At 40.0% G+C, this 20,537-nt stretch overlaps 1 protein-coding gene across 4 annotated transcripts in view; it reads right to left on the bottom strand.

The window, feature by feature from the left end:
- Nucleotides 1-20,537, bottom strand: part of PLEKHH2 (pleckstrin homology, MyTH4 and FERM domain containing H2) — a 120,617-nt gene that overhangs the window by 13,472 nt on the left and 86,608 nt on the right. For 3 of the 4 annotated variants that reach the window (XM_059406208.1, XM_059406209.1, XM_059406210.1), the window contains 6 exons: nucleotides 16,754-16,933; nucleotides 14,764-14,861; nucleotides 12,537-12,714; nucleotides 11,068-11,223; nucleotides 8,890-8,987; nucleotides 1,281-1,422 (listed from right to left, as the gene is read on the bottom strand). In XM_059406208.1, coding sequence (XP_059262191.1) covers nucleotides 1,281-1,422; nucleotides 8,890-8,987; nucleotides 11,068-11,223; nucleotides 12,537-12,714; nucleotides 14,764-14,861; nucleotides 16,754-16,933 — 852 coding nt within the window. Of the gene's footprint in view, nucleotides 1-1,280; nucleotides 1,423-8,889; nucleotides 8,988-11,067; nucleotides 11,224-12,536; nucleotides 12,715-14,763; nucleotides 14,862-16,753; nucleotides 16,934-20,537 lie in introns of those variants that run through there. The other variant, XM_059406211.1, reaches the window with a different exon arrangement.

The raw sequence follows: 20,537 nt of genomic DNA, 5'->3' as shown, positions 1-20,537 counted from the left end.
TGATGGCCAGTGTGCAGATGAGTGAAGAGGAGCATCTATCTAAAACTTAAAATGGGGGGACACTGTGCCCTGTCGGACCAGGTGAAAAGGAGGACAGTCAAAGAGGATTCTTGGACTCAAAGCTTGCATGGGGGGCTGTGCAGAGACAGTAGCACAGTGAAGACAGAGAATGTGAAGGAGAAGGAGAGAAGACAATTGGTTCAGTTTTTGCTATGTTGAATTTAAGGAGCCCACGAAAGAAGTGAACTGGAGAGAAAGGATTTGGGTATCATGGGTATCAATGACAGCTGGTAGATAAAGAGATGTCCTGGGATAGTGTGCAAAGTGCAAGGACCAAAAACCTTGGGGAATCTAAGCCTTTGTCTCAATGATGTATCATAAAGTTGGCTTAACATTTTTCTTTAATTAACCTCTGCACAGACTCAGGCGCAGTGGAGACTGTCAGTTGCCTCTAATGACTATTCTCTCCTTCCTTCTGAGTAATAAAAACCTTGACTTTAGTTGTGCTCCTTGCCACCCAGCTAAGGTCACATTTGCGCATCTCCCTTGTAGGCTGGCAAGTCCATATGAACAAATTTCAACCAAGGAGACGCAAATGCAATTGTTCTATGTAACTTCCAGAAAGTTTCTCAAAGACAGGAAGGTACGCCCTGCTTCAGATCTTCCTCCATCATGATGCCTGGAACACTGATGTAATAGCTGGAGCTCTAGCAGCTCTCCAGGACCATGAAGAGGACATGCTATGGGAAGAAGGATGGAGAGCAAGGATAAAGTCCATGCTTCTGATGACTCTGTTGAGATGCCAGCATGCCTATCTCTTTGATAGGCACTTGAGAGACAAATATACTTCTATTTGGATTAAGTCATTATTAATTTCTGTGTGTGTGCTTATAAAATGCTGAACTTAATCCTATTATTACAATAGGTAAACCAGAGAAAGTGCGCTAGCCTTTTCAAAGCTGGTTCTTATTAGATTATTGAATGATTTCAGTATGGCACCCTCAGCCCTGCAGCTCTGCATTCAAACTCCTTTATTAAATGCACAGCCTAGAGGGATCCTTTCAAGGTAATTAAGAAACTAGGTTCCATGAGGAATACTGTCTCAGTATTCAGCAATTCTGATTCAAACTGCAATTACAATGCCCATAAGTTTTAAAGTGTCTATCATAGCCGGGTGAATTTAAAAACTTACATTATACACTGTTTTGATACATTTAAATCAGTGTAGAAATTAGTATTTTACCTTAACTAAATTTGACTCTATATAACATGGAACTTACCTGAGCTAAAAGAGCTGCCATTTCTAATGCCAGGTCCTTGTTCAGAGGAAAAAGTCCATTTATTATTTGATCATTTGTCTGATACATTAACAGCAACTTTTCTCTATCAGTCTCTCCACGAGCTTGCACTGAGAAATACAGTCTAAAAAAAGCAAAAATTTTTCATTAAATGGTATTCTTACAAAGGAAGAAAGTCAAGATGAATCCAGAGGACTGATAAGGGGTTATTCTAATGTAGTTCCCCAAGTGATACAAACTTAGACCCTTACTATTTGTCAGTAATCTCTGTCTCTGTTTCATGCAACATTTTTGCAGAGGAAAAGCTGCTTTGAGGTTGAGGAATGCTTCTATGCTATTTTTTTTAATGTCCTAAAACACCAAATCATTAGATTCTCCTCGTTGCCATACTTTAATATCGGCAAGACTACAGAGTGGCAGGAAAAGAGAAATTTCAGTCCAGGATGTGCGAGGTGTATGCCCAATTGGCTTTAAGTGGATTTTCAGCCCTTTTTTGCCCTATATGCCTGCAGGAGAGGGCACAATAGCATCAGTTATAACATCTTTTGCACTAATTATTTCCACTGCAGGGACTGAAAGGGCGGCAGGTCAGAATCTCTGGGAAGCATGGTAAGTGTACTCTGAAAAGCCCTTCCTTCTCATGATTCTGATAATTCTTCTCACCCACCACATTTCAGAATCACTGGCCAGGCAGTCATTCAGCGTGGTCTCTGGAAAAAACAAATCCTAAGCCCTCCTCATCTGTGACTCCGTGATGACAAATTGTTAACTCATAGAAGACAATGGCTGGCAACAGAAACAGATTCTAAATTCAATGCGATCAGCAAAGTGATATAAAACTAAGAGAATAAATATTTTAAGATGAAAGCCCTCTCTGTTTGGCATAGTTTATATCTCCCCTTGAAGTTAAGAACTATGTCTTATATCAGCCACAGCAACTTCTTTCAAGACACGTCTCCAAAGGCAAAGGAAACAAAAGCGAAAATGAACTTTTGGAACTTCATCAAGATAAAAAACTTCTGCACCACAAAGGAAACAGTCAATAAAACAAAGAGGAAACCTACGGAATGGGAGAAGTATTTGCAAATGACACTACAGACAAAGAGCTGATATCCAAGATCTATAAAGAATTCCTCAAACTCAATACCCCAAAAACAGATGATCATATCAAAAAATGGGCAGAACATATGAACAGACATTTCTCAAAAGAAGACATACAAATGGCGAACAAACACACGAAAAAATGTTCATCATCATTACCCATCAGGGAAATTCAAGTCAAAACCATATTGACATATCACCTTACACCAGTTAGAATGACCAAAATTAACAGGATGGGATAGGAAACAACAAGTGTTGGAGAGAATGGGGAGAAAGGGGAACCCTCTTACACTGTTGGTGGGAATGCAAGTTGGTGTAGCTACTTTGGAAAAATGGTGTGGAGATTCCTCAAAAAATTAAAAATAGAGCTACCTTATGACCCTGCAATTGCATTACTGGGTATTTACCCCAAAGATACAGAGGTAGTGAGAAGAAGGGCCATCTGTAGCCCAATGTTCATAGCAGCAATGGCCACAATCGCCAAACTGTGGAAAGAGCCAAGATGCCCTTCAGGAGATGAATGAATAAAGAAAATATAGTACAAATATATAATGGAATATTATGCAGCCACCAGAAAGGATGAATACCCACGTTTTGTATCAACATGGATGGGACTGGAGTCAAGCAGAGAAAGTCAATTATAATGGTTTCACTTACTTGTGGAGCATAAGGAATGGCATGGAGGACATTAGGAGAAGGAAAGGAAAAGTGAATTGGGGTAAATCAGAGGGGGAGATGAAGCATGAGAGACTGTGGACTCTTAGAAACAAACTGAGGGTTTTGGAGGGGAGGGTGTGAAAGGATGGGTGAGCCTAATCGTGGGTATTAAGGAGGGCACATATTGCATGGAGCACTGGATGGGGTACATAAACAATGAATCTTGGAACACTGAAAAAATTAAAATTAAGATGTTAAAAAAAAAATAACACACACACACACACACACACACACACAAAAGAACTATGTATTACCCGTCACTGTAATCCACTCGGGTTTCACTAAGTTCTTAATGAAAATTTGAATTGATACTATAGCTAGGAGGGGGAAAAGAACCAAATGTGCAAATGGCTACAGGCAAGAAGAGCTAAAGTGCATTTTCTATTCTTTCTGGCATGCCTAGAAGAAGGAATCTGGGAAGGGGAAATGGAGCTCTATAGGAAAAAAGGAATCCCGGACATGAAGAGGGACTTGGACAGAATGTGAAAAGGAACCAGAGAGTCACAAAAATGATCAAGAGTCAGAAACTCAAATCCACGGTCTTGAACAGACAAGGTGCCAGCAGAATATGATGTGAGTGTCTCCAATATGACCAGCTTCCAGGCACCCTCAGTCCTAAAGGGGCCTGCAGCAGAGGAAGTGGGCTTCTGTCCTGCAGGCAGGGCCCAGGTCAGACAGCAGGGGTACTTGCAAATGTCCACCTTCTCACATGACACCAGGAAGTGGAATGCTGTGGGATGGAAATGTCATCACTACGAGGCCCAGTTCCGCTACCTCGATGTGGAAGGGCTCTCAGGACTGCTGACGGACCCTTTGTTTGCCTCCAACTGGCTCCATATTTCATTCCTAGAAGCATGTATTTCCTGCTGTTGTCTTTCTCCTCCTCTTCTTCACTTACTTCCTTCATTCTCCATTTACCTCCCCTTCCCTCTTCTGTCTGCCATGGTCCACTGATGACACTACTGAACAGTAGTCGTGACCCCCCTTGCCTGCTGCCTCTATGGCGACCGCCTCAAGTCATCTGCTCAGAAGATACCATTCTGCAAAGCCTTCTTCCATATTCTGACAGTGTCCTGCACATACATATACACGTTATATTCATAGTAAGAGACAATATGGATGGGAATTTACTGTGTGGCTGGCTCCAGTCCGGATTTACATTTGCCCAACTTAGTCCTTCAGAAACCCCAGTAGATCCTGTTTGCATTTCCATTTCATGTAGATGGTACCTGAGGCACAGAGATGGTAAGCAACTAGCTCAAGGCCACACAGTGAGTAGGACAGCCAGGACTGTAACCCAGGTGGTGTCTCTCCAGAGCCCCTGTTCTTCACTTCTCTGCTCTAGTGTTCCTGTTACAGGATTGATTACATTGCTAATATTTCATGTCTGTCTGTCTTTCTCTGTAAGCTGTAAGATTCTGAAGAGTAGAAGAGTTCTTTTCACCTTTGAGTCCCAGGGCTTCGACAGGCCCTGGACCTGGTGCACAGTGAACAGATGTTTACGGCATGAGTGGGTAAAGGAATGGGTAGTTAGAATCACTAAATATAGGAATTATTTGCCAAAAAAGCCTGAAAAGTCCCCTTCTATAGCCTTGGGTAAGTGACCTAGCACTCTAAAGCTTCAGTTTCCTCATCTGTTCAGATGGGGATAATTTGAACACCTGTCTCACTGGGGTGCTGTTGGGACTACATCACAAGATGCATACAAGGAGCTCAGATCAGGGCCTAGAGTGTGGTAAGTGGTCAATACATGTTGGTTATTATTATTACTGTTAGTATTATTATTAGGATTCTTCTCTAGTGGTCTTTGGAATCACAATACTCTCTTCACTCTGGATTTTTTTTTTTTTTTAACAGTACCAATGACCTTTATTGTTTGTAATGGGAACTGGAAGAAGAGGGGACATGACAGCCCCAGCTTGGGGGGGGCAGCTCCAAAGACCTACTCTGTCTCCGTCTACCAAAAAGCCATTCTGGAAACTTTTTTAGTGTGAACACACCTGGAAGAAATGGGATAAACTAGATGACCTGTCAAGATGCTTCTTGGCTTAGGAGCCAATGGATCCAGGTGCTAAAGACAGCAGAGATGGAAATGTTCATCTGTGCTCCAGAAAAATAACAGTCACAAAGGACTACTGAAAATAACTTCCATTTCATAGGGTGGGGGAGGTAGAAAGAGTTGTCTTCTTCAGGGAAGGACCCTTGCCAGTTTTGTTCTGTGAAAAACGTGTCTTGACTTTGGCGGTTTCAAACATGCACTAAGAAACCAAACTGAATAAGCAGCTTAAACATAAACAGAATTTAAACATTAGTTTCCAAGTGGCTGCCTACGAAAACAAGTTCAAGTGCTATTAATTGGAACTTTAACCTATAAATCTAAATAATTAAAATTCCATTAACTTACTAAATATTAAGTACAAATTCCATGATAGAGAGCTGGTGTCCAGTTTCACTTATTACAGTGCTGCTTGACAGATGGAGACTCAAGTCCTTGGCCGCATGATAGGCCACAGCCCGTTCCCCTCCTCACTGTGTCACTGGAAATTAGGACTCATTGTCTAAGCTATTTATACATACATGCAAAGTGTGACCATATTCAGAAACATAGTACACTCTCAGAGCTGTGGCTACCCAGCCATTTCAAACCTGTGTTAAAAATTAAACCTTTTGGTTGAGTTGCTTGCTTTTTTTCCTACTGTCAGATATTGTCATGGGGCTTTTTTTCTTTTTTTTTTTTGGACAAGGCAATCTTTATTATGCAACAAACTCTCTTTGTCCTTTCTAATGGCATTTGCTAGACTTGGAGTATTATTCTTATCTGTGTTTCAGACTACCTTTCTCCATTTCATCCAAATTCGATTTGGGTTCCAACCATAGCCATCACGACAGAATTAGCATGTATTAAGCGTTTGTAAATTATGATCAGGAGTTGTCTTAGACATGGAAATAATTCTATTTAGTTCCAACAAAACGTCAAATTCCTGACCCTCTCTCCATATTGACAGATGGCAGGTCAGGTCCGAGAGTTGGCTTTCTTCCACAAAAGGTAAGATTGAAAGACAACAGCAATGGGGACCTCTAGGTAGTGCTTCTCGGAACTCAGCACACGTAAAAATCACCTGGAAAATTGTTAAAATGCAGACTCCTTATGCTCAGAGGTTCTGTTGGACTCAGTAGGTCTGAAGTGGGCCTAATAATTTGCATTTCTTTTTTTTTAAGATGTATTTACTTATTTATTTATTTGAATGAGAGAGAGGGACAAGCAGACTCCACTGAGTGCAGGGCCCCACGCCAGATTTGATCCCAGGACTCTGAGATCATGACCTGAGCCAAAATCAAGAGTCAGACACTTAACCCACTGAGCCACACAGGTGCCTCTAATTTGCACTTCTAATGTATTTCTACGGAATCCTGAAGCTGCAAGTCCAGGCCTGCACTTTGCGCTCCGCTCCAGCAATCACAGAACAAAATCATCTGGAAGGACCAAGTCTTCCATCCTGCTGTCCCTGCCTATCACCAAAGGAGCACAGATAAAGGCTACCATCAGTGGACATCAGGTTCCTCCAGGTGCAGAACCTACTAGATCTCCATTATCTAAGTCATCCTGCTTATCTCCAGGAAGCATGATTTTAAAAACCTGAGATACCAAAGCTTAACCTTCACCTTTCTATTACTCAGAATCCTTGCAAATCACAGTTCATGAGCCCCTGTATAGAGAAGCTCCAGTGGCTCATGACCACCATTTATTCAGATCAAAGGAAACTGTTCAAACATTCAAACAGTGGGTGGCCTTGAATGGCTGGCTGTCTGAGAGGAGGCCACAATACGAACGCACCATATTTGTTTTACCATTCCCCTACTAAAAAACATGTGGAGTCCCTCCCAACACCTACTTTTCACTGTTATAAAATACACGGCAAAGAAGATACTGGGATGTACTATAATACTCTCGTTCACATACGTGGGTATTTCTGTGGGACAGATCATTAGAAAAAGAAATCCCCAACTGGATCAAGGCTATCAGACTCCTTACGTTATGCAGTGTCTTTACTTCTTACACTCCAGTTTTAGGTCTATGAACATCTTCTAAAAGTTGACCTCTGAAAGAAGTAACTCTTAAATCAATCATTCCATCAGTAATTCTCTGGTTTCATATCTTAGATTTCTTATTTTATGGGGTATGGGATCCACAAAAAATTAGCAAAATACCTTTTTTTTGTACAGTTAATGTACAAATATTCACTGGTCAGTGAACACTTTTTACTAAGTACTACCTTCTGCTAATACATGGAAGAGAAGAAGATATTTGAAAAAACAGAAACAAAGAAAATCTGGTTTCTGATGATATGCCAAAGTATATTAAAAATGTATCCATTGGGATACATTTTTAATCCTGAATCCTCTGAGCAACTTACCTCTACAGGCTCTGGAACGCCCTTTTCTATTCATTTCCACGGTCCACTTTCAGCCACTTTCTGATCCTGGCATGAGCATTATTCCCTCAAGGGAATAATCACAAGGCTTGTGATGCCTCTAGCCTAGGTCAGGCTTTTTCCTATGTGCTCTTCTAGAACCAAACTCTTTTATGTCAGAGAACTTAATGTATTAATTATGTGTTCATTAGAATTACTAGCCTGTAAATTCAAAAGTTCAGGGACTGTGTCCGTGTCTGCTTTTATCCAGAGTATCTGGATTTTTTTTATCCATTTATCCAGAGCGTCTCGCTGAGTACCTGGCTCATAGCTGAAGTTCAATAATTACAGAGAGAGAATATGGAAGAATGAGAATAAATATGAATATGTGACTTCTAAAAGACTTGAATTATTTCCTTTCTTTTTTAAAGTTTGGCTTATTTTATTATTTTATATTATTATTTTTTATTATTTTTCAAAGAATTTATTTATTTATTTATTTGACACAGAGAGAGAGAGAGAAAGAGAGAGAGAGAGAGCACAAGCAGGGGAGTGGCAGGCAGAGAGAGGCAGAAGAGAGAGGGAGAAGCAAGCTCCCCATGGAGCAGGGACCCTGGGATCCTGACCTGAGTGTAAGGGACATGCTTAACTTACTGAGCCACCCAGGCACCCAGGTTTTGTTTATTTAAGTAATCTCCGTGCCCAACATGGGGCTCAAACTCATGACCCGGATATCAAGAGCCACGTGCTCTTCTGAGCCAGCCATGTGCCCCCAGAAATATTTCTTCCTACTACAGATCTTCAGTAGGGTATTTGAGTATTTAGTCTTCATGAAAAACGTAATGCAAAAGAAATTTTTGAAAGTGAAAAAAATTCACCCATGTAGCGACCACCTTAAGAGAGCAGCTATTCTTTCTTATATCTTTTTCCTAATCTTTGTCCAAATCTGTATTTTTATAAAATATACCCATTCATGACTTGAAGAGACTAGAACCACAACCAAATTTTATGTGACAGTTTCTTCTTAGAGAAGTAAGAAGTTTCTTTTATAGAAGAACAAACAAATAAATGCTATAACTGGCAAGGTTATTCAATAGGAAACCACTGGCGCATGGTTCTAGCATAACAGTACACCCACTCTTTGCTGTTTGGATACAGCATTACACACCTGTTTGTTTGTTTTTTAAGATTTTATTTAATTCTTTGATAGAGAAATCACAAGTAGGCAGAGAGGCGGGGGGAGCAGGCTCCCCAGCTGAGCAGGGAGCCCGATGCAGGGCTCGATCCCAGGACCCTGAGATCATGACCAGAGCTGAAGGCAGAGGCCCAACCCACTGAGCCACCCAGGCACCCCTACACACCTGTTTTTATAAGTTAGTCGAACAGTTCTCGTACCTTCCCATTTCCCAGGCTGCTGTTCTTTGGAGGCCTGCTCCCATTTAGAAATAATGTCACATATCTAGAAGACAAGTGGAAAAATGGAAATTTAGAGCAATTCTCAAATCAGCATTTTTTTGAAGACAAGCATGTCTACACACTGAAAAATTTCTAATCAACATGGTCAAACCAGACAGACTGAAGCCTTTTGTTTTAAGCTTCTGTGCACTCCTGGTTTTAGACTTAATTATAAATTGCTCTTTGGTCCACTTATCCTCTTGGACACCCATTAACTTTGGACTGTGGCCATGAATATTTTACTCAAAAAGGAATCTTAATGAAAGACTGCATGAGACTGAAAACAAGACTGTTCCAGGAATTCTTCCATAATTTAGTCACTGAAGAAGCAACATTTCCACCTTCTGAGTTTCTAAAGAGTAGAATTACTAAGTTATCTGGATAACTGAAGTTATCTTAAAAATCCTGAAATATAATCTTAAGATTCTTTCATTGGGAAAGAAAAAAAAATCTTCAGGTATCAAATAAATGTTTGCTTGTTTTTTTAACAGGTCATCTAGAGAATTATAAATAAGCGTTTTCAAAAATATGTGGTAAGCAGTTACTCAGCAAAACCCCCAGCATTTACTCAGCTCAAGTCAACCAAAAAGACGAGCTTTTCTTCTTGACTAATTATTAACAATAGTGCTCTAGGAATGTGTGTCTCAAAAATTTACATTTTAATGTGCTGAACTGAATAGGATATACCTGGCGCTGGGGAGAAAAGGGCACTCCTTTATCTAGATTTCTCAAAATGCAGCCACACATGCAGGGGGGTAGGGGGAAAGAGAGGTGGGTAGCACACCTAGGAACCAACATTCTTTTTTTTTCTTTTTCTTTTTTTTAAGATTTTGTTTATTTATTTGACACACAGAGAGAGAGATCACAAGTTGGCAGAGAGACTGGCTGAGGGGGAGGGGGAAGCAGGCTCCCCACCAAGCAGAGAGTCCGGATGCAGGGCTCGGGCTCCATTATAGGACTCTGAGATCATGACCTGAGGCAGAGGCTTAACCCACTGAGCCACCCAGGCGCCCTGGTACCAACATTCTTAATGAGCTTCAATAGTGTTCTCTGTAACCCCTTCCAGCCCCAACAGGCTGATCTGCAGGTGAAGCTGGGCTTTGGTAGTTCAGCGTAAAGTACTGACATTTCACGTCCTCTAAACCTGTGGGATCTGTTACTTCTGATCTTATTCCTTCTAGTCTGCCTCAATTCCTTCATCTTCAAATCACAGAAATACCTTCACCTCACTACAAGGCTCTTATTCCCAAAAGCAATCAAGGACCATATCGTGTCAGGAAAGGGCCCAGACCCAGTTCTAGTTGTGTGATCAGGTGTAAACCGTCTATTGCTTCCTCATTATCAAATAAGAGGGCTATTTCTGTAAGGTTCCTAGGGTTCTGCATTCTGTATTTCTCTTACCATTGCTAGATGGAAACTTTATTAAAGTCATTTGACCATGACCTAGAAAAGATTTTTTAAAAAAATCTTCCAGTTGTCCATCTTTGTTCATGATTTTCCTTGTGTTTGCAATTTCCTCTTTATTTCCCCAGGCCCATTTTCCACCCATCCTTCGAAGTCCAGTTCAGCTCCTCCCTATTTTCCAGCACTGAACTTAATCTCTCCATCTGTGGAACATTCCCAGGACTCTTGAATCATTTATCACTTTCAATTCTGGCTTAAGTTTTTCAGTGTATATGGCTGCTGTTCCCCAAAGAAAATTATAAGTTCACTGTGGACAGGGACTACTTCTGGTCCTTCTTTGCATTCCCCTCAAGGTCCAGCCCAGCTCCTACCATGGGTGAATGAGTACTGCCTAGTGAATGAATACAATAAAAACGATTCTATTAGAGTTTCCATACCTCTTCTCTTATTACCCTACTAGTGAGAGTAGTATTCCTATTATCTCTCTCCCGTCTTAACACGGAGCATGTGTGTGCGCAGATTGTGTTTAAGCATTCTATGCTTTTAGCAATTTTTTTTTTATTGTACAGATTAGGTAACTTAAAATTTTTGAGACCTCCTGAACTGATTTTTTGCAAATAGCAAAAGGTAGCTTCTTGGCTGTCTGCTGGGTCTGCTTTCTTAAAAGGAGTTGGCTTCACCTTAATGTTTCCTTGAAGACAGTGCTCTAAATCCCTGCCAGAAGGATCATCCGTGAATAATGCAAAGCCGGACTGTGTTGGCTTCCTCATTCCTGTGTCCTGGTTCAAAGTGTTCAAAAATTCTTCCACTGTGGTAGATGCATCAAATCCAACTACCTACGCAGGAATAACAAAGTTGTTTTCTTAATTAAAAACTACGTACATTTCAAACTTAAATTTCAAGAAGGATTTCGGGGGGTGGGGGAGAAACAGGGCACATCTGATGCATGATTAATGATAACATGTATTTATCTAGGTGCTTTAACTTCTCCCATACCAAAGCTCCACTGGAGAAAATTAATGTCACCTTAATTGCTAGGTTGCTGTAAGAATTCAGAAATCTTGGCTTCAGCCAACAGACATGAATTCAGAAAAACCAAAATCATGTGACAGCCATAAACATCTTGCAGAGATGTCATGCTTAGCCATTAAAAGCAGAGCAAGAACTACAGTACAATATGCAATCTTTAAGCTAATGGAAAAAAGTAAATAAGAAATACACTTAAACAGTCATGAGGATGTAAAGAGGAGCATAGGGAACATAGTCAATAATCTTGTAATCACTTTGTATGGTGACAAATGGTAACCAGACTTATCATTGTGATCATTTCGTAATGTATATAAATGTAGGATCACCACGTTGTACACCTGAAAGTAGTGTTAACATTGTGTGTCAACACTTCAATTTAAAATGAATAAATAAATAAAAATAAATAATGTTTGTTTCTTTAATACGCAGTTACATATCTGAACTCCATGATAAAAAACTATGGCTGCAAAGATTAGCTGCCAGCTTTGGAATATGTTTGCTTCAGTTAAAAAGTGAACATCTAGGGGCATCTGGGTGGCTTAGCCAGTTAAGTGTCTGCCTTCAGCTCAGGTCATGATCTTGGGGTCCTGGGATCGAGCCCCATGTCGGGCTCCCTGCTCTCTCTTCTGCTTTTCTCCTTGATCGTGCTCTCTCTCTTTCTCTCAAATAAATTTAAAATCTATTAAAAAATAAGTGAACACTTAGATATGAGAGCTGGAAGACCTGGAGGAGTTTTCCCAGATAATTCCTGAGATTTGGAGACTTTGAAAAAACTACACAGCCACTGTACATACCCACTATCAGTAATTATTTTGTCACCTAGCAAGTGCTGGTGGGAAAGGCCTCAACCAAAGTATTTTTGATTTTCTCTATCAGAATTATAAGAGCAGTAAAACTCCCTTATTTTGCTCAATTTGGATTTCAGTGTGACTCCTTCTTAGCAAACTATTTCAAAACTCAGCTGTTGTGTTAGAAGACTTGATATATTTGCACGTTTATGATCACTCTCAGTTGCTAATAAAGGCAGGTGGACAGTCTTGTGTCCCTATCCCACAGAGGCGACATGTAGGATTCAAGGTGGGGCAAGCATGCTTTCAGCAGGACAGAAAGTGTAACCCACCTGATATATCCCATTCATGAAGTGCACGGGGATACTGAAGGGCAAAGAATGATGGTAAGGGTTTCGAAGAAGGGTTGAAAGAATTTCCATTCTTGAGGGTCTTGCTTCTCGATCTCCGTTTTGTTGTGTTCTTTCTACACATCGCTGGCAATAAATGGCATATTTTCCAAATTCTGTCCTATAATACACAACTTAAGATAAAGCCTAGGAATAAATTTAAGACACCTAATACATTAGGTTGGTGTACATTACCATGTCTTGTGCTAATTTTGACAGTAATTCTTCTTTTTGAATAATATTAAACTGCTACACCTTTTCTCAAATCCTAGTTTTACTTTTGCAACTGACTGAATTAACCTTCCCTACAAAGAACTTCTTCCTCTTTATTTCATTATTGTAGACACAAAATCAATTTATATTTACCAGTCATTATATAGTCAATAGAGAGTAATTATATTAACAAATACAAAGGAAACAACGGTATAAAAATAGGATAGACTAACTTAGGAAACATATGATGTAGCCGAGTTCTCTTTGGAGGAACATGGCAGTTAGTGCTTGACTGCTAAACTAGGTAAGAAAATACCTTCAAACAAACAAACAAAATACACGCATTTTCCTTCTTTACCCCATAAAACATGCTCTTCTTAAAAAATCTTAAGCATTAAAGAAAACCACTGGAGTAAATAAATGCAAAAACTGGACAGAGATCTTATTTGCCCTCATTTGTTATATACAATTTTTATAAAAGCAAACTGCTAATACCTCCTAATATGTTTGTACTATAAAGTGTCTTCTAGGCAGACCTTAAAATGTCACCCTTTAGAGGTGCTTGGCTGGCTCAATCAGTAGAGCATGTGACTCTTGATCTCAGAGTTGTGAGTTCAAAACCCACGATAGGTGTAGAGATTACCTAGAAATGAAATCTTTAAAATGCCTCCCTTTGGGGCACGTGGATGATGCATCTGCATAAGCATCTGACTCCTGGTTTCAGTTCAGGTCGTGATCTCAAGGTCATGATCTCAAGGTCATGAGATCGAGCCCTGTATCGGGCTCTGCACTAAGCCCAGAGTCTGCTTAGTACCGTCTCTCCCTCTCCCCTCTCTGTGCATGCTCACTCTCTCTCTTTCTCTTTCTCTCTCAAATATATAAATCTTTAAATGCCACGCTTTGTTTAGGGGCTTTTCAGTGACTGTAACTAAAAATGATGTGCCCTTGGGGCCCCTGGCTGGCTTTGTCAGGAGAGCATGGGACTCTTGATCTCAGGATCATGAGTTTAAGCCCCATATTGAGTATAGAGATTACGTAAAAATATAAATAAATAAATAAATAAATAAATAAGTAAAATTGCATGACTCTGATCACGGAGTCCCTGAAATATAATACACATCGAGGAGTATTTTCCTACTATTTCCAAGTTGTTTTGTGTTTCATTGTGTTTGTTTTGTTTGTTTTAGAGCCAGGGTCTATTTAAGTCCTGGAAGATGAACTTGTTACACAGAATGATCGTGGTAGCCCCTGGCTGGGTGCCCTAGGTCCCACTGTTAAGAAAGCCATATTGACGCTTGGATTTTGAATGTCTTTTTGAAGGGAGTAACAATTCTGAAGCAATTCAAATACACACAGGTATAAAAGGAGGGAAGACCCTCCGGGAAGTTTTCCCACATTAAAGAATTCAATGTAGAGGAAAATATCAGGGAAAACAAAGGAAACAAAACAGTTGCTTTTACGGAATGAGCACCCACTCTTGCTAAGTCATCCACCCCTAAAATGTACAAAGACTTTTCACTTAAAAATATTCTTTGCAGGGACGCCTGGGTGGCTCAGTGGGTTAAGCCACTGCCTTCAGCTCAGGTCATGGTCTCAGGGTCCTGGGATCGAGCCCCACATCGGGCTCTCTGCTCAGCAGGGAGCCTGCTTCCCCTTCTGTCTTTGCCTGCCTCTCTGCCTACTTGTGATCTCTGTCAAATAAATAAACAAAAAATCTAAAAAAAAAAAAATTCTTTGCCAGTTTTTTAAGCTCTTATTGCAATCTTCTGTAAGAGATTTAACACAACAAAGGAAATATTTTTCAAGCCTCACATAAAGGAGAACCAAAGGCTTCCTGCATCAACATTTGTTTCACACCTTCTCCCGCAAATGTACCTGGCAGGTTACTAAATACTTATGACTTATTGTCGACTTTCAGAGCCACGTAAACGGTTCGGCCGGCTAGTTCTCTGCACACCTGGAATCTGCATTCCTCTTTAGGTGGAGCCTGAGGAGCCACAGGAAAGGATGGTGGGGAAGGAAGAGCCCAACACAGAGAGCCAAGAGCTGCCAGCCCTGGGCAAAGAGAAGCACCACGGGTTAGACACCACCTGGCAGTCAGAGATCCAAGTGAGAGCCAGTGTGACTGACGGAGGCTGAGAGGAAAGGGATGAGGATGGTCCTTCTCAGCCCCCACAGGTGTTTGCTTCTCCCACATAAATACTATCCGCTTCGAGTATTTATAATACATAAAAACATTCCATGTCCCATAATCCATCTAGTTGTATACCCTACTGTCTACAATGAGGTACCCAAGGTCATGTAGATATGGTAGTCCTTTTGACATCACTCTCAAAAGATGAGGGGCATTGCTTTTGTCCACTTATGTATTTACTCATTTGCTGAGGTGGAAGCCATGGCTTTGAGGAAAGGCAGACTGAAAAACAGGAAAAAAATCAAATGCGCCAAACCAGAGCCAATCTACCCACACATACACACATATATACATATCTAAACAAGGGGCAAGTATAATGGTATTAGCAGAGGTTATCTCTAGGTAATGGGATCATATGTGATTTTTGTTTTTCCTTTGCTCTGTTTTGTATCCTCTTTTCATCTTATTGTTTTTAAGTAAGCAAGTATAACTTCAATCATTTTGCAAATGTTATATGAAAAAGGAGGGGGAAAAGGCACCGTCTCTACTCTTGAGTTACCTACAGTCTAGGAGAATTGTATATTTTAACAGTAATTTACAATAAAACATGGTCAATACCATGTCATAATCATTTTTTTTTTTTAGTATAACCAACGGAGGAAATAATTAATTGTTGTACCAGTCAGGGAAGAATTACAGGAGATATGTTGCCTGGGCCAACTATCAAGTCTATAGGTGGGAAGAGAGAAGGGGATCCAGGGAGCAGGAGGAACAGCAGGTGCACAAGGAAGGATAATGTGCAGGCGCAGTGCGTCTGAAGAACGGGGTGTGTTTGTTCCTTCGCGTATGCTGGGTGCAGGATGCACAAAACTAAGTGGAGAAAGGGGAGGCCTTTGGAGCTAGATTATGAAGGGTCCTTAATGTAAATGAAGCTTAAGCCTCCAATATCGCTCATGCACAGGCCCTCCAAGGCCCGGGAAAGGCCCTATCAACTGTGTTTACATCATCCTGTGTTCTTTTAAAATGTGTGAAAGTAGCATACTTACGAAAATATATCCCATCAGTAATAGTATAAGCTTAAATTGTATAAGCTTCAAGCCCCATGAAACCTGAATCCCCTGAAAGTATTATTTGCTAGACTAAGAACTTTCCAGTTTCATCCTGCAGTTAATAGGCAGTTAATAAGCAAAGATTAAAATCATTCACCAAAGAGTAAACATCCGTGGTCAAAAGCCACCAGAAAATATATTTGGCCACACTAATAGTTAAAGAAATGCATCCTAAATCACTACTGGCATACCACTCTTTACCTGGAAAGAATTTAAAAGCAGAATTACATTGAACATTGTCAAAAAGATATGGAAATTCTAGAAATGGATTCAAAGAAATTCGCTGGACTTGTACACAGGGTTTAGGCTCAGAGTGGTCTATTGTGGTGGTACTTATCATAAGAAGAATGATTGGAAGAACCTAAATGTGTAGTGGTTGATCTTAATGCACCATTAATGTTTCTGAAGAATGGTGATGGATATAGGGGAAATGTTATGTCCTACAGTTTTAAAAAAGTAGCATGCACACTGCAGTTCTGGTGACATGGAAACAGTGAGTGTGCATAAGTACATACACATACACATTTATACAGAAACATATAAACGTAGAAATAAACTGAAAGAATATACATCAAAATATTAATAGCTATTTTTCCCTTTTCATTCTTTTCACATTTTTCAAATGTCTAGATTGAATATGTATCATCCTTACAGTGAGGAAAACAACATCATTTTAAATTGCATGTGTATGTATCAGTAGATACCTGCAGCGGTCCTGGTTGATTCTGTGGCTGTCTCCGTCTTGTCTGTTTAATGAGCTGACAGCAAATTTCATTCTGGAGCTCAGGATGTGTCAGACAGATTTGCAAAGCACTCTGGGCTAGAGATACATGGTAATCAATCGCAGGGGAGTCAACTGCTGCATTTATAAAAAGCTGGCATGTCTGAATTAAACAAAAAAGGAAAGATATATTCAAGGTGAGAAATGATTAGATTTATTCTGCATGAATTATATTGATTTTCTTCATAGCAACAGTTTTTGTTTAAAAGGCCGGAATGAGACATAGTAAGATAACACTAACCGAAGCTACCTGCAGTGGCTACATTAAAATCAGACCAAGTAGATTTCAGAGCAAGGAATTCTTCGAGAGATAAAGAGGATTATTTTATAATGACAATGGGGTCATTTCTGATAGAGGACATAACAATCCCAAATGTTTACGTGCTTGGGGAGCCTGAAAGCCTCTGCCTTCAGCTCAGGTCATGATCTCAGGGTCCTGGGACCCAGCCCCACATGGGCTCTCTGCTCAGTGGGGAGCCTGCTTCCCATCTCCTCTCTTTGCCTGCCTCTCTGCCTACTTGTGATCTCTATCAAATAAATAAATAAAATCTTAAAAAAATAAAAAACCTTTAAAAAAATGTTTATGTGCTTTATAACACAGCTTCCAAATATATGGAGCAAAGCCTGATAGGATTGCAAGGAGAAACAGACAAATCCACAATTATAGTTGGAGATTTCAATATCCCTTTCATAATAATTGAGAGGACAAGTAGACAGAAAATTATTAAGGATTTAGAAAACTGCAACGACATTATTAACCAACTTGACCTAATTGACATTTATAGAACACCACGCAAGAGCACCATATGCATTCGTTTAAAAAGTATACAGAACATTAATAATCTGTCATCCACAAGACTATAAACTTTGTATGAACAGTGACTTTGCTTTATTTATCTTTGTATTCACTACACAGCATAGAGTGACACAGTAAATGTTTAATGAATTAATGCATTTATTTATTTATTTTTAGAGATTTTATTTATTTGATAGAGAGAGACACAGTGAGAAAAGGAACATAAGCAGGGGGAATGAGAGAGGGAGAAGCAGGCTTCCCGCAGAGGAGGGAGCCCAATGCGGGGCTCAATCTCAGGACCCCAGGATCATGACCTGAGCCGAAGGCAGATGCTTAACAACTGAGCCACCCAGGCACCCCAAATTAATACATTTAAAATCTGATTAAATATAATATATATTAAGAAAGGTTAAAGGGAAGTGCATAAACACAAATGGTTGGCTTTAACTACCATGTTGTTAAATACAGTAGGTAGTCTTTACTCCTTCTGAGAATAGAATATAATCAAATAAATTGCCTCTCTAATCGAAAGCACTGCACCCAAGCATTACATGAAATATGGAATGAAAAAAAGATTTCCACCAGTCAATTTCATCATAGTAAGGAAGTATCTATCATTATCTTATGGATGTTGAATTTGCCAAATGCCTTTTCAGCATCTATAGAGATGATGGTCTATGATAATATATAATAGTAAGAGGCACCCTAATATTTAGCCATCCTTGGTTTCCTGGAGTAATTCTCTTTCAGTCACCATTTGGTATTCTTTTAAAGTGATGCTGGGGTGCCTGGTGGCTCAGTGGGTTAAGCCTCTGCCTTTGGCTCAGGTCGTGATCTCAGGGTCCTGGGATCGAGTCCTGCATCGGGCTCTCTGCTTGGCGGGGAGCCTGCTTCCTCCTCTCTCTCTCTGCCTGCCTCTCTGCCTACCTATGATCTCGCTCTGTCAAATAAATAAATAAAATCTTAAAAAAAAAATAAAGTGATGCTGGTTTTTGTTTACTAAGATTTTATTAGTTTTTGCATGAAATGCTCTGTTTTGTACAAGCTTTTCTGGGGTTTTGTATCAAAGCAATATTTCACAAAAAGAATCAGGTAATATGATGACTGAGAATTGCTTCAGGGTAATCCAGTGTTGGGGAGCAATAAGAGTGGGGAGATGAAAACAAAACTGGCTATGTGCTGGGCGCCTGGGTGGCTCAGTGGGTTAAGCCGCTGCCTTCGGCTCAGGTCATGATCTCAGGGTCCTGGGATCGAGTCCCGCATCGGGCTCTCTGCTCAGCAGGGAGCCTGCTTCCTTCTCTCTCTCTCTCTGCCTGCCTCTCAGTGTACTTGTAATTTCTCTCTGTCAAATAAATAAATAAATAAAATCTTTAAAAAAACAAAAACAAAAACAAAAAACTGGCTATGTGCTGACAACTGTGCAGCTCAATGACAAGTGCCTTGGACCTCACAATATTTTCTCTACTGTTACATAGGTTTGAAATTTTCTTTCTTTTTTCTTTAAGATTTTATTTATTTATTTGACAGACAGATCACAAGCAGGCAGAGAGAGAGGAAGGGAAGCAGGCTCCCTGCTGAGCAGAGAGCCCGATGGGGGCTCGATCCCAGGATCCTGAGATCATGACCCGAGCGGAAGGGAGAGGCTTTAACCCACTGAGCCACCCAGGCACTCCTGAAATTTTCTTTGTGTGTGTGTGTGTGTGTGTGTGATGTTAGTCACCATACCATGTATCATTAGTTTTTGGTGTAGTGTTCCAAGATTTATTGTTTACGTATAACACCCAGTACTCCACGCAATACGTGCCCTCCTTAATACCTACCACCAGGCTGCTACCCTGTGACTTGGCAACTGTACTACTGGTTATTTACCCCAAAGATACAGATATAGTGAAAAGAAGGGCCATATGCATCCCAATGCTCATAGCAGCAATGTCCACAAGAGTTAAACTGTGGAAGAAGCCGAGATGCCTGTCAATAGACAAATGGATAAAGATGTGGTCCATACACACAATGGAATATTACTCAGCCATCAGAAAGGATGAATACCCAACTTTTGCATCAACATGGAGAAGGCTGGAGTGGATTATGCATAAGGAATAACATAAAATTTTCTGAAATAAAAAGTAAAAAAACACCCCAGAATTGGGGTAATTTCCTTCCTTTTCCATGCTTTTAGACATTTAAACAAGATTGAAATGATCTATTCTTATATAGTTTGGCAAATCCCCCTACTTAAATTTCATTCTCCATTCAATTTGGGCCATTTACACTTCATTTATTACTTCATCCAGATTTTCCAACATATTTGTATGGAATCTTTCTTCTTTGGGGTATTTGTGTATTCTACAGGAGGCTTTTTAAATTTTTTATGATTTTATTTGTTTATTTGACACAGAAAGAGAGGGAGAGGAAGGCAGAGGGAGACGGAGAAGCAGGCTTCCTGCTAAGCAGAGAGTTTGATTCAGGGTTTGATTCCAGGACCCCAGGATCATGACCTGAACCAAAGGTAGATGCTTAACCAACTGAGCCACCAAGTGCCCCCATTATGGTAGTTTTAAAACATGAGCAAAAATAAAGAGAACAGTGTATCGATCACACATGTACCCATTACTCAGTGTTACAATCATCAGCATTTTGCCAAACTTGTTTCATTCAAACCACCTTCCACCTTTTTTCTGGAATATCTTAATATACATCATCTTATTTTATCAATAAATAGCTCACTATGGATCTCTAAGTGATAAAGGATTTTTCCATGACCATCATATCATAATAATTTATGTTATCTAATAAACAGATAATTTTTTTTTGAGATAGGAGAAATGTAGGCAAGAAGCCAAAAGAAAGATAAAAATTGAGACTCTAAGAAACTGGGGCAAAATGAAATACCAAGGTCCTGGTGTGGATTGAA

The sequence above is a fragment of the Mustela nigripes genome, chromosome 7 (genome assembly GCF_022355385.1).
Source record: "Mustela nigripes isolate SB6536 chromosome 7, MUSNIG.SB6536, whole genome shotgun sequence".
Classification (NCBI taxonomy): Eukaryota; Metazoa; Chordata; class Mammalia; order Carnivora; family Mustelidae; genus Mustela; species Mustela nigripes.
The sequence above is the reverse complement of the archived record's forward strand: the minus strand, read 5'-3'. Positions and strand labels throughout refer to the sequence as shown.